The sequence below is a fragment of the Pelobates fuscus genome, chromosome 1, assembly GCF_036172605.1.
Source record: "Pelobates fuscus isolate aPelFus1 chromosome 1, aPelFus1.pri, whole genome shotgun sequence".
In the NCBI taxonomy this organism is placed as follows: domain Eukaryota; kingdom Metazoa; phylum Chordata; class Amphibia; order Anura; family Pelobatidae; genus Pelobates; species Pelobates fuscus.
The window spans coordinates 195456710-195470673 of NC_086317.1; the positions used below are offsets into that span (position 1 = coordinate 195456710).

General features: G+C 36.6%; 1 protein-coding gene across 1 annotated transcript in view; it reads left to right on the plus strand.

Annotated features, from left to right (window-relative positions):
- Positions 1–12193, plus strand: part of ADIPOR1 (adiponectin receptor 1) — a 60446-nt gene extending 48253 nt beyond the window's left edge. The window contains exon 8 of the mRNA XM_063453215.1: positions 11500–12193. Coding sequence (XP_063309285.1) covers positions 11500–11628 — 129 coding nt within the window. The 3' untranslated portion in view covers positions 11629–12193. The remainder of the gene's footprint in view (positions 1–11499) is intronic.
- Positions 12194–13964: the final 1771 nt, after the last annotated feature.

Below are 13964 nucleotides of genomic sequence, written 5' to 3' on the forward strand. Positions count from 1 at the left end.
ATTTGAAAATACTGGAGGAGGTTTGTTATAAAGAAAAGCTGGAAAGTGTAAAATTGTTTATACTAGAGACTACTAGAATATTCTAATATTATACTCTATGTTTCTCACATGGGATATGAAAACGTGCAAATTAAATCAAAAACATCCCTCTATTCACCTGTTCCTAAACAAAGCTGGTTTTAATGACAGTGAGAGCAATAGCTATAGTAAGGAAATATAGAAGCGGTAGATTTGTGATACACGCACCCTGTCACAACCAAAACCCTAATCCTAACTGTAATCCTAATTTTAATCCTAACCCTAGCAATAGTGTTAGGATTCCCTCTGATGAATTCCCTTGCTAATTTCAGAAGAGGGATTCCTTTCCTGATCTTAGTATTAATCTGTTTCATAATCCTAATCATAACACTGAATCTAATATTCACTGATATTATAGAACTGATATTAGCAAAGTAATTTCTAATATAAAACAGTAGAATGCTATGTGACCACCATCTACTGGTTGTTTTTAGCATGACAAGGAGATCTGTCTACCTGTATTGCTGAAACTTTGCCTCTGTCAATAACACTCTGATTGGTGCTGGGCAGCTGGCAAAGCCCTGAACCGATCACGAAAGGCAGAGGGGCATTGTTGTCAGGGTCTTTCCAGGCTAGCAGTCATTGTGGTTGAGCGCAATAATGCCACACTAACTTGGCAGGATTTAAAGAGCTGTATGCAGTGCTCACTAAATAGTCATACAGTTTTTAAAACATGCTTATGGTGCTTGGAGTGTTCCTTTAAGCCCCTATTACTCAAAGGACCAGTAATATGCCTATTATCATTTTTGCTTATCATAATTTCACTCAGGTAGGAATAAGTTCTATACTAATATTTTAAATTCAGTTAAAGGGACACTATAGTCACCAGAACAACTACAGCTTAATGTAGTTGTTCTGGTGAGTATAATAGCTCCCTTCAGGCATTTTCACGTAAGCACTGAGAAAAGACAATGTTTACATTGCCCCTAGGGACACCTCCACTCCTTAGATGGCCACTGGAGGGGCTTCCTGGCTCAAGGCTGCCTTTCAGCGTCCCCACTCTCTGCATGGAGACGCTAGATTTTCCTCATAGAGATGCATTGATTTTTAACCCATTCTGAGGGGGCTAAGGAGAGGGCACGCCACCTAAATGGTGGGTTTAGCACTATAGGGTCAGGAATACATGTTTGTGTTCCTGACCCTATAGTGATCCTTTAATTGCAGATACACATACACAATACACATGCTTCGATAAGCAGTGGGAAAGCATAAACTGTGTGCTGTGACATCTGTGAGTTAGGTATTAGGTTATAGCTGCAGTGATTTTAGCACATCTCTGCACTTGTGCACCCTGTGCAGGTACACTTACATAGTTACATAGGCTGAAAAGAGACGTGTCAATCAGGTTCAGCCTTTCTCACATTTGTTTTTTGCTGTTGATCCAAAAGAAGGCAAAAAAAAACCAGTTTGAAGCACTTCCAATTTTGCAACCAACTAGGAATAAAATCCCACAAGACCCCAGAGTGGCAGTCAGATGTATCCTTGGATCAAGAAGCTATTACCCTACATTGAAAAATTATATCCTTGAATATTCTGTTTTTGCAAGTTTACATCTAGTTGCTGTTTAAACATATGTACAGATCACTTCTTCAGGCAGAGAATTCCACATCCTTATTGTTCTTCAGGTAGAGAATTCCACATCCTTATTGTTCTTCAGGTAAAAAAAACCAACTTTCCTTTGCCCTAAACTAAATCTTCTTTCTTCCAGTCTAAAAGCATGACCTCGTGTCCCAGTCTAAAAGCATGAACTCGTGTACAATGATTTGTATTGGCCCTGGATATATTTGTATAATGTTACCATTATCATTATAGGCAAAGTTTTTCTAAACTAAAGAAATTTCAATTTGTTAACCTTTCTTCATAGCTAAAATGTTCCATTCATTTTAATTATTTTGTAGCCCGCCTCTGCACTTTTACTAGTGCCATAATATCAACATTTAGAACCGGTGCCCAAAATTGCACAGCATATTTAAGATGTGATTTGTATTCATCCCTAGAATGAATGCCCTTTTTCATGCCTGACAATACCTTACTAGCCTTTGCCACTGCTGATTTACATTATACATTGTTGCATAGTTTGTTGTCTAAAACAATTCCCAAATCCTTCTCATGTGTTGTTATCCCTAATTCGCTCCCATTAAGGGTAGAAGTTGCTTGTGCATTCTTTACGCCAAAGTGAATAACTTTGCATTTTTCAACATTAAATTTCATCTGCCATTTTAGTGCCCAGTCCCCCAGTCTATCTAAAATCTTCTGCAGCAAAGTAATATCTTGCTCACATTGCAGATGACACAAAACTCTATAACGAAATACAAACACTGAAACATGACTTTCAATGCTTTTTTTCAAGATCATTTAAAAACATGTTAAATAGAAGGGGTTCCTGAACAGAACCTTGAGGGACACCACTTGCCACCTCTGCCCAGCTTGAAAAATGACCGCTCTCTGTACTCTATTTTTAAGCCAAGAACAAGAATTTTCAGGTAGACCAATTTCTTTGAGTTCGATACAGTTCCATGCAATAGATTAGTGTTCAAACGCCTTGGCAAAATCCAAATAGATCACATCCACTGCAACACCCTGATCTATACTTCTACTTACTTACTTCGTAGAATGCAATCAAGTTAGTTTGACATGACCTATGCTTCATAAAACCATGCTGATTTTTACTGATAACCATGTTCTTCTAAAAAAATTCTTGAATATTATCCTTTAATAACCTTTCAAACACTTTCCCAGCCATAGAAGTTCAGCTCACAGGTCTATAATTTCCAGGCAATGACTTTTAATCCTTATTGAATATAGGAACCACATCTGCCTTCCTCCAATCCTTCAGTATACTTCCTGAAAGAAAAGAATCTTGAAAGATTAAAAACAGAGGTTAATTTGTTTATTTCCACACTAGTTTCTTAAGTACTCGTGGATGAATACTGTCAAGCTCTGGAGCTTTGTTTACATTAGCTTTCCTTAGTTGCTGCAGCATTTTGTCTTGAGTCCTCCAATCACAATTTTTCTGCACGTTTCTTGCAGCAATCATTTGCATATCTATTGCCATAGGCTCTTCCTTAATATATACGGCGTAGAAGTAGTTATTTAAAATTTCTTCCTTATCCTGGTCTTCATTAACGAACACCCCCATTCTGTTTTTTAGTGTACCTACACTTTCATTTTTTTGTTGTTTTTTTTTAATTTATGTACTTAAAAAATTGATTTGGTTTGTTTTTGCTCTCTTTGGCCATCACTTTTCATTTTGAGGTTTAGCAAATCGAATCGCCTTTTTGCACGCATTATTGGCTTCCTTTTATCTTTTTTTTTTTAGGATGCCTCTGATTTGTCCGATTTTAAAGGCTTTGAATGCCCTTTTCTTATTTTTCAGTTATGCTTATTATGTATATTGTTTAGTGTATGCTATTGCCTCTAGTTCCCCCATTTTGTTATTTAGGCTCCTTGAATTAGTAAGCATACATTTATTAATATCATGAGTCACTTGTACTTTTTTGTGAATGTTACATTCCTTCTCTGTTCTGAGCTTGCTTCTTCCCCTATCTCCACCTCCCTTATACTGAACTAAAGCCAATCTCCTTTCTGTCCTATCTCCATTTTGTAGATTGCTATGACCCTTCCCTACCATTAGTTTAAAATATCCTACAACTTTCCAGCCATCCTGTCCCCAGCACTGCATACTCTCTCTTGTTTAGGTGCAATCCATTAACGTTATAAAGGTTGTACCCAAGCACAAAGTCATTCCAATGCTCTAAAAACCCCAAACCCTCCTTTCTGCACCAAGACTTCAGCCACGCATTGACCTCTCTAATCTCCTGCTGCCTTTCTACTGTAGCGCGTGGCACAGGTAATATCTCAGAGAATACCTCGTTTGAGGTCCTTTTCTTACGTTTGCTATCTAATTTCATGAAATCATTCTTTAAGGCCTTCCATCTTCCTCTATATTGCATTGGTACCAACATGGACCATCACCAGCCCCTTCCAATAATCCATCCACTCTGTCAGCAACATGTCAGACCTGAGCACCCGGTTGAGCCGATCAGAGTGGCAGACTACCCTATCTACTCTCCTATGATAGAGTCCACCACAACATGTCTAGGTTTCCTTATATTTTCATCCCCTCCCTTACTAGAGGGGCTGATCCCTAGACTGTTAGAAGGAACAGCTTCCTCTAGTACAGCTGATGCTCCCAACATCTTCACTCAAACGGGCAAATTTGCTAGGTTGCACAAACTCAGGACTAGCTAGTCTTTAACCCCCCCCCCCCCTCCCGCTACCTCACCCCACTGTCACCCAGCTAAGTGACTGTTCCCCATCTATCTTATCTCCTCCACTCCACAACCTGTCCCCACTAAACTCTGCTCAGTGAGCAGCAGACTCCTCTCGATCTTCCTCAATGTTGCAATTTGCTTCTCCAGATCTCCAATCTGAGCTTCCAGAGAAGCCACTCGCACACACCTGTGGACCCTGGACGGGTACATCCACATATGCATATATGCCACAAGATGTGCATGGGGTCAAACCAGCAATCTTGCTTACATTCATTTCCCCAGTTACCAAATACAGGACAGTAAAACAATGTCCTTGCTGGTTTGAACCCCTTGTTTGTTTAAACTCCTACTTGAAAGAGCCTAATTAACAGAGTCTGCTTTCAAGCAAATGTGAGCAAGCTCGGTGAGTTAGTGGTGTGCTTACATGTGAATACAAATCCCACACTGTGGATTATCTGTTGAACATTTTTGGAATATTCTTTGCCTCATGTGTGAACAATATTTTTTAGTATATATATTAGTATATATATTAGTATATATATTAGTATATATTTAGTTTTATAGACCTTTACTGCTTTTGTTTTTTGTAGAAAATACTACATTATGTTTGATGTAACCACAAATAGAAATAATAAGTACAGGATGCTACGGTTCCAATAAAAAATAAATAAAAATGTTCACTCCGAGCTAACAGTGCTCTTTACCGCTGTTGCACTCTCGAGTCACAGATGTATTCCATTTTATTCCATCATGTTTGCACTCAATGTTGTTAATTAGTCACTATTTATGCAGTTCCTTTGCAATATGCTGCAGAAAAAAAAAGAACTCTGACCTCTCATTATATACAGACAGTGTTACAAACCTTAACCTCTACATATTGACTTTCACCTTATTGGGGGTTGGGGGGAGAGGGGCAGCAGCAGCTGCCTTTTCCTAAGGTATATCTAGCCTTTGGGGCATCCTCCTATTATGCTTAGTGCCGTACGATAGTACAATGACTTCTTGTTGTGTCATATCAGTCTACACTCAATACTCCTTACTGACAAAGCAAAAAATATATTTTTGAAAACTTTGCAAATTTATTTCAAATATCAAATTGACAAAAGTATTCAGATCCTTTTGCACTGACACTTGAAGTTTAGATGTACCCAATTTCTCTTGATCATCTTTGAGATGTTTCTACGTTTTTTGCTAGAGTCAACCTGTGGCAAATTTAATTGATTGGACATGCTTTGGAAAGACACCCAACCTGTCTATAAAATATCTCATACATGTAAATACATATTTGAGCAAAAACCAAGCCATATGAAGTCAAAGGTGCACTCTGGAAAATAAAAATTTGTCTGCATTGGAGGTTTTAAAGAACACGGTGGCCTGCGTAATTCTTGGATGGAAAATGTTTGCAACAAGCAGGACTCCTCCTTGAGCTTGCTGTTCAGCCAAAATAAGCAATTCATGGAGAAAGACCATGGTAAAAATGGTGACCAAGAATCTGATGGTCATTCTGGATGAGCTTGAGAGATCATGTGTAAAGAGAGAAAATTGGGGATCTCCACACATCTGACCTTTATGTCAGACTGTCCAGATGTAAGGCTTCAAAAGTACTCTGAATGAGAGAAACAAAATTCTCTGGTTTGATTACTGAACATTGAATTATTTGGCCTCAATTCAAAGTATCATGGCTGGAGGAAACCAAGCACCACTCATCACTTGCACAATACCATCCAACTGGTGAAGCATGGTGGTGATAGCATCATGCTTTAGAGTTTTTTGTTTTTTTTATTAGCTCTAGGGACTGGGAGACTGGATGCATTAGAGGAAAAGCTGAAAGCAGCATATTATAAAGATCTCCTTAATGGATTTCTGGTCCACAGTGCTCAGAACTTCAGACTGGGCCAAAGGACAATGACCCTAAGCACAGCCAGGATAATGCAAGAGTGGCTCAGATACATCTCTGGCAATAACAGGGGTGGAAAAGGTGTGCTGTGTTTATTCTCTTTGTAATTTGTTTTATCACGTTTATATTTTTAGAATTTTACAAACTTCATCTGATTTTCTAGTTTCTCTAGATTATTATTATTATGTTATTGTTAATTCTTCATGGTCTTTGGTTCCTACTGTAGGTTCTAGTTTCTTTTGTATCCTTAATATCTTTATCCAAGTTTGATAAGGTTTCTGTTCTGCATGAAATGATAACATTCATCAATTCAACTGAGAATCTTTCTAAGGCATCATTCCAGATTTGAACATATTTTAAGTTATCATTCTCAAAAGTGGGAATTTTTGAAAATCTTAGACCTCTTGGTGTAATTTGCTCTTTTAAATAAATATCCAAAGTAGCAATTTCCCACTTCTATTTAATTTCTTTTGCCATGAGTTTTTCCAAATCTTTAAAAACATTTTCTATATCATCCTTTTTTTTATACCCTTAAATTGTAAAATCACAGATCGTCCACTTCATCAAATCTGAACTATATATTATCACGAAAATCAAACTGTGTCATAGCTGCCTTACTTGTTTTGGATTATATACAACATAAAAAATAATTACACAAGTTAAAAAATGGCACTCTAAATTCTTATATAAGGAAATATATACATAGAAACTACTAGTTGCAACTTTAAAGTGTCAATCCAATAAAATCACACTCAAAATGTGTAACAAAAACGGGGGGGGGGGTGCTGTGCTAGTAGTTTCTATGTATGTTTCCTTATATAAGAATTTAGAGCGCCATTTTTTAACTTGTGTAATTATTTATTTGATAGATACAACTCTGTCAATTTCCTTTAATGACCCAGCCAGAGCCCAAACGTGAACCCAATTAAACATTTTCAAACATCTTTTAAGAAACCTGAAAATGGCAGTCCACCATGGGCAGTCCCCATCAAACCTGACAGAACTTGAGATTATCTGCAGAAATGAATGGTAAAAAAATATTCAAATCCAGGTGTGCAAAGCTTGTGGCATCATACCCCAAAAAACTTGTCTATAATCGCTGCCAAATGTGTTTCAAATAATGACCTGAATACTTATGTCAATGTGATATTTCATTTTTTTATGTTAACCCCTTAAGGACAGCAGGCGGCATAGAACATAGAACGCCCAAGCCATAGGATCCTATGTATTTACCCGGTCGCCGGCGATCGCGGTGTGGGGACTCGCCTCACCAGGACTTTCCGGCCCCCCTGGGCCATGGGACCTCATCATCACATGGACGGCATAGCTGTCCATGTCAGTGCCAGCAGGGGGAGTGCCTGTAATGACAGGTACTCCCCCTGCTGCCTGAAAAAGATAAAATAAAAGTTAAAGATACAGTTTAAAATAAAATATATACTTACATCATATATATATTATAGATCTAAGTTTATATATATATATATATACAATAAACAATACACAAGATCCAGCGCACTCTCCTATCTACTAAACAGCAACTTCAATGTTGACAGATTGTATTAGTTTTTAAACGGTTTTAGTTAAAAACACCTTATCTAGGCAAAAAATAATGGGGATTTGGTTACATTATATGATCATACATTGCATAAGCCTGCCACAACGTCAATGTACCCCATCTTTGGCAGTAGGACAGTAGGTACTGTGAGAGTAGGACCTGCCAAAGATGGGGTACATTGACGTTGTGGCAGGCTTATGCAATGTATGATCATATAATGTAACCAAATCCCCATTATTTTTTGCCTAGATAAGGTGTTTTTAACTAAAACCGTTTAAAAACTAATACAATCTGTCAACATTGAAGTTGCTGTTTAGTAGATAGGAGAGTGCGCTGGATCTTGTGTATTGTTTATTGTATAATATGGCCCCCAGCAGCACCCCATTTAAGCATGTTCAGGTGAGTGCAACCACCCCCCCCATGTTCTATATATATATATATATATATATATATATATATATATATATATATATATATGCACATATACATACACTGTCTAAGTGTATTTTAATATTAGAAAGAGAAGAGACTGAAAATGGTTTATTTTGAAGCTCCCTAACCCTCATAGGTAACTGCTGGAGCTATCCCCTCCAGGCACTACTACAGAGTTGTATCTATCTGTATAACCAATCCATGTTAGATACTTTTTTTCGATTTGGTTTTGTCTCTACCTCATTGTCACTGGTCTATAGATACTCTATAATATTTAAGATTGCTGATACACAGTTATCTCTAAATGACAGCTAGACATTGAGTGTAATTACCACCTATATTGCTAACTAGCAGAGGTTTCTATTTTAAACTACTTAAGTTTCATATTATTTATACACTTATTTTAATTATACTTTACTGTCCCCCACGGGGGTAATAAAAATGTATTATTTTCTTTAGTTCTTTTTTTGCTCTATGATTAGCACATTTGCTGCTTCACACCAATAGAGCACTTCCCAGCAAGGGTATAGAGACTGGTTTTGGGGATACTTCGTTTTAGTTAAACCATTTTCAGTCTCTTCTCTTTCTATTATTGCTCTTGGGTTATGCCCTACATACCCTGCAACCAACACACCCTTTGTGATTGATTTTTCAATCGGTCACCTTGGCTGTATATTTCTACGTATTTTAATATTAATATATATATATATAATATATATATATCAAAATACACGTACAATGATATTGATTAAATATATATAATTTTCATTATATACATATTTATACAGTTGCAAGAAAAAGTATGTGAACCCTTTGGAATGATATGGATTTCTGCACAAATTGGTCATAAAATGTGATCTGGTCATCATCTACGTCACAACAATAGAAAAATCACAGTCTGCTTAAACTAATAACACACAAAGAATGAAATGTTGCCATGTTTTTATTGAACACACCATGTAAACATTCACAGTGCAGGTGGAAAAAGCATGTGAACCCTTGGATTTAATAACTGGTTGAACCTCCTTTGGCAGCAATAACTTCAACCAAACATTTCCTGTAGTTGCAGATCAGACGTGCACAACGGTCAGGAGTAATTCTTGACCATTCCTCTTTACAGAACTGTTTCAGTTCAGCACTATTCCTGGGATGTCTGGTGTTAATCGCTGTCTTGAGGTCATGCCACAGCATCTCAATTGGGTTGAGGTCAGGACTCTGACTGGGCCACTTCAGAAGGCATATTTTCTTCTGTTTAAGCCATTCTGTTGTTGATTTACTTCTATGCTTTGGGTCATTGTCCTGTTGCAACACCCATCTTCTGTTGAGCTCCAGCTGGTAGACAGATGGCCGTAAGTTCTCCTGCAAAATGTCTTGATAAACTTGGGAATTCATTTTTCCTTTGATGATAGCAATCCGTCCAGGCCCTGACGCAGCAAAGCAGCCCCAAACCATGATGCCTCCACCACCATACTTCACAGTTGGGATGAGGTTTTGATGTTGGTGTGTGCTGTGCCTCTTTTTCGCCACACATAGTGTTGTGTGTTTCTTCCAAACAACTCAACTTTGGTTTCATCACAGAATATTTTGCCAGTACTGCTGTGGAACATCCAGGTGCTCTTGTGCAAACTGTAAACGTGCAGCAATGTTTTGTTTGGACAGCAGTGGTATCCTGTGTGGTATCCTCTCATGAAATCCATTCTTGTTTAGTGTTTTACGTATTGTAGATTTGCTAACAGGGATGTTGGCATTTGCCAGTGACTTTTGTAAGTCTTTAGCTGACACTCTAGGACGGCCACTACTAGGGAGAGTAGCAGCAGTGCTGAACTTTCTCCATTCATAGACAATTTCTTATCGTGGACTGATGAACAGCAAGGCTTTTGGAGATACTTTTATAACCCTTTCCAGCTTTATGCAAGTCAACAATTCTTAATCGTAGGTCTTCTGAGAGCTCTTTTGTGCGAGGCATCATTCACATCAGGCAATGCTTCTTGTGAAAGGCAAACCCAGAACTGGTGTGTGTTTTTTATAGGGCAGGGCAGCTGTAACCAAAACCTCCAATCTCGTCTCATTGATTGGACACCAGTTGGCTGACATCTCACTCCAATTAGCTCTTGGAGATGTCATTAGTCTAGGGGTTCACATACTTTTTCTACCTGCACTGTGAATGTTTACATGGTGTGTTCAATAAAAACATGGCAACATTTCATTCTTTGTGTGTTATTAGTTTAAGCAGACTGTGATTGTCTATTGTTGGGACTTAGATGATGATCAGATCACATTTTATGACCAATTTGTGCAGAAATCCATATCATTCCAAAGGGTTCACATACTTTTTCTTGCAACTGTATATAATCTAAAATAAATATATAAATACGTAAAAAAAAAGTGTAAATTCTAACTATTCTAAAATTAATAAATATATATATTTATATATATATCAAAATACATATAGAACGAAATAATGTATATATCTATATACCCAAGTATATACGTATATATATCACTATACGTATATATAAATAAAAAATAATTTAAAAAAATTATATACATATATAAACACGTGTATATATAATAATTCTACGTATATATTTGTTATAATTTTACATAATCAGGTAATTTTATTAGTTACAATTTGCGGGACCTGCCTGACAACCCAGGCCAAAAGTCCAGGGAATTTAATTTGCTAGCACTATATTTAACCCTGTAACTTTCCAAGACACCATAAAACCTGTACATGGGGTGTACTGTTTTACTCTGAAGACTTCGCTGAACAGTAAAATTTATTACAACGATGTTAAAATGTATTACAACGATGATATCGTCAGTGAAAGTGACTTTTTTTGCATTTTTCACACACAAATGGCACACGGACGATATCATTGTTGTGGTACGCTTTACTGTTTGGAAACACTAATATCTGTGTGCAGAGAAGTCTCCCAAGTACAACAGTACCCCTCATGTACAGGCTTGCGTTTCAGTCTTTTCACATTGAAATTCGCCAGGTTGGTTATGTTGCCTTTGAGACCGTATGGTAGCCCAGGAATGATGATTACCCCCATGATGGCATACCATTTGCAATAGTAGACAACCCAAGGTATTGCAAATGGGGTATGTCTAGTCTTTTTTAGTAGCCACTTAGTCCCAAACACTGGCCAAAATTGGCGTTCAAATTAGTTTTTTGCATTTTTCACATACAGACTGTGGGATTTGACATTATAATGCATCAACTGTAATATAATTAATGGAAATGTTCTTTCTTCTAGTTCCAGTCTCACCAAATCTTCCATGTTTTGGTTGTGGCCGCAGCTTTTATCCATTTCTATGGAGTCTCAAATCTTCAAGAATTCCGTTATGGCCTAGAAGGTGGTTGTACTGATGATTCCCTCCTGTGAAAATACTCAAGATCCTGGTCTTACTACTCCCATTTGGTTACTTACAAGGCATTGCTTTAAAGGTGGACAAGCCTGAAATACAACCAGTGTAACTGAACAGTGTGCCGTGCTGACCTCATAGTGATGGTCACTATTACCTATTTTTGATAAAACAACTATCAGAAATATTGAAGATATAAGAGTTGATATATTTTTGAGAATTACTGAAACACCCTCTTCAGAACCATGACATGTATTCTTGCTCTATATCAACTTCTCTACTAGACAGTCCTGCACAATAGTGTTTAACATCAACACTTGGGTTATACCAGGATACTTAAACTAATATAAAATATCCAATGTAACAGGGTTGAGTACCAGTCATGCTACATAGATGTATGTGCACAGCAACATCATATTAATAAGTCTAGATTTTTCTCACATTATATCTTTCTGGTAAGTAAATATCACTTTAGTTTTTGTTTTTTATTCATATTACTGTGGTCAGGGAAAATTAGCTTTAGGGTATGATTTTGAAAGTGGATAACACTTTTTGGATACCTCAATTAAAGTGTACATACACAAATGAATGTCTGATTAATTTCTAAGAAATATTCACAACTGCAGTCCATTACTGTTTGTTTGTTTATTACATGTTTCACAATTAAACAACAACAAAAAGGTAATTTAGGGCAAACCCAGAACATGCATGTCTCATTCGTTGTGCTGCTTATAGAGACCAAAATATATACAAATACTTAAGGAGCAGCGCACAAGAAAAAAAAAAATACAGTTTAGCATTTTACAAAGCTACTTAAAATCACTTATTTTAGCAAACAAATGTGAAAATTAAGTTACACCCTATTGTAGGGTCCGAGGGTCCTACAGTAACATAGGAGATGAATATACTAACTGCAACACTTACTGCTTTCAGTGACTCTCCTCAATTTATGCATTCCTGTAGTCACCTACAAAGGGAACATGTTGCCCAACTTATGTTACAACAAAATCTTTTTATATTTTATCTTTTCATGCTGCTAAAAGACGCTCCATTCCCCAAAAACCTCAATAGTACACATCAGCAATATTTGGATAGATGGCTTCTAACTTTGCTGTATTGTGAGCTATATTTACTTTAGTGCATTATTTCAGCAATTATATGCAATTTATATATGTAATTTTTATTTCAGTGCATTATATATATATATATTATGTATATATATATATATATATATATATATATTTACACGCACTACTGAGCAAACATTTTAGAAAAATGTAAAACAAAACAAATGGTAAGTTCATTGAAGCAGTCCTTCCACTCAGCTTTAAACTGTACTTAGTGTAAGAGTCAGCAGTAGCCCATATCTGCTGCTTGTGGTAATGAAGACAGATTGGCTTAGAATGTTAGCTCAACACTTTCAGCCTATCACTGCAACCATTGCTGGTATGAATTTGGATGAAGGACTTTTGTAATTTCTGCCTCAGCCATACTTCCAGTAGGTGACTTATATAGTATTCTACTTCTCCGAAATAGTTTAAAGATGAATGGTGGGGACAGCACCAGAGAAATCCAGGCCGTATAACCAAATTCTATTAAATGGTTATAGTTCCTACAGTGTCACTTAAAAAAAATAAAAAATAAAAATCTAAATCACTGATTACAAAAAACTTTTTAAAAGTGTAAAAAAGTTTTAAGAAAGTTTAAAATAAAGTAAAAAAAAAAAAGTAAAATGCTCATTACCACTAAACAAGCAAGTAAATTAGGTGGACAGCGCTAAGAATTATTATAATAAAATCATACATACACAGGTAGCAGCAGATTTCGCAATTATGTGTCTTACTCTTAAAAAAAAAGGGAAATAAAAGTACAATGATAGTGCAGTATGTTATGAATAATATGGTTATAAAGATATATTCCAAAGGGGCACTCACGTTTTCCAGAGCTTAAAAAGCTCTATTTTAGGAGCCTGGACGGAACAATCCCCGTCTAAGGATTTCTTTTTGCTGGTATCAGATTCCCAAGGTAGTGCGATTCATCATATGAAAAAAATAAGGATGTATACCAATGGTACAGTACATATGTGAAAGTAGGATAAGTAAATAATATTTGACCTACTTACATTTGCTAGAGCAATGACCTGCTCTAGTGTATGGAGCTTTAGGTGGAACAGCTGCTTTATTGGATAGAGAGCACTTATCACTTTTTTCACTATCTGCTCATTACCACTACACCTGTAACAAACTAGCAACAAAATTACCCCACACTAGGGTTTATTTGCCTTTTAAAATACCCCAGGGTTTATTCTTTAAAAAAATGGTATGCGTTTGTGGGGTAGTTTGAATAACAGCCATAC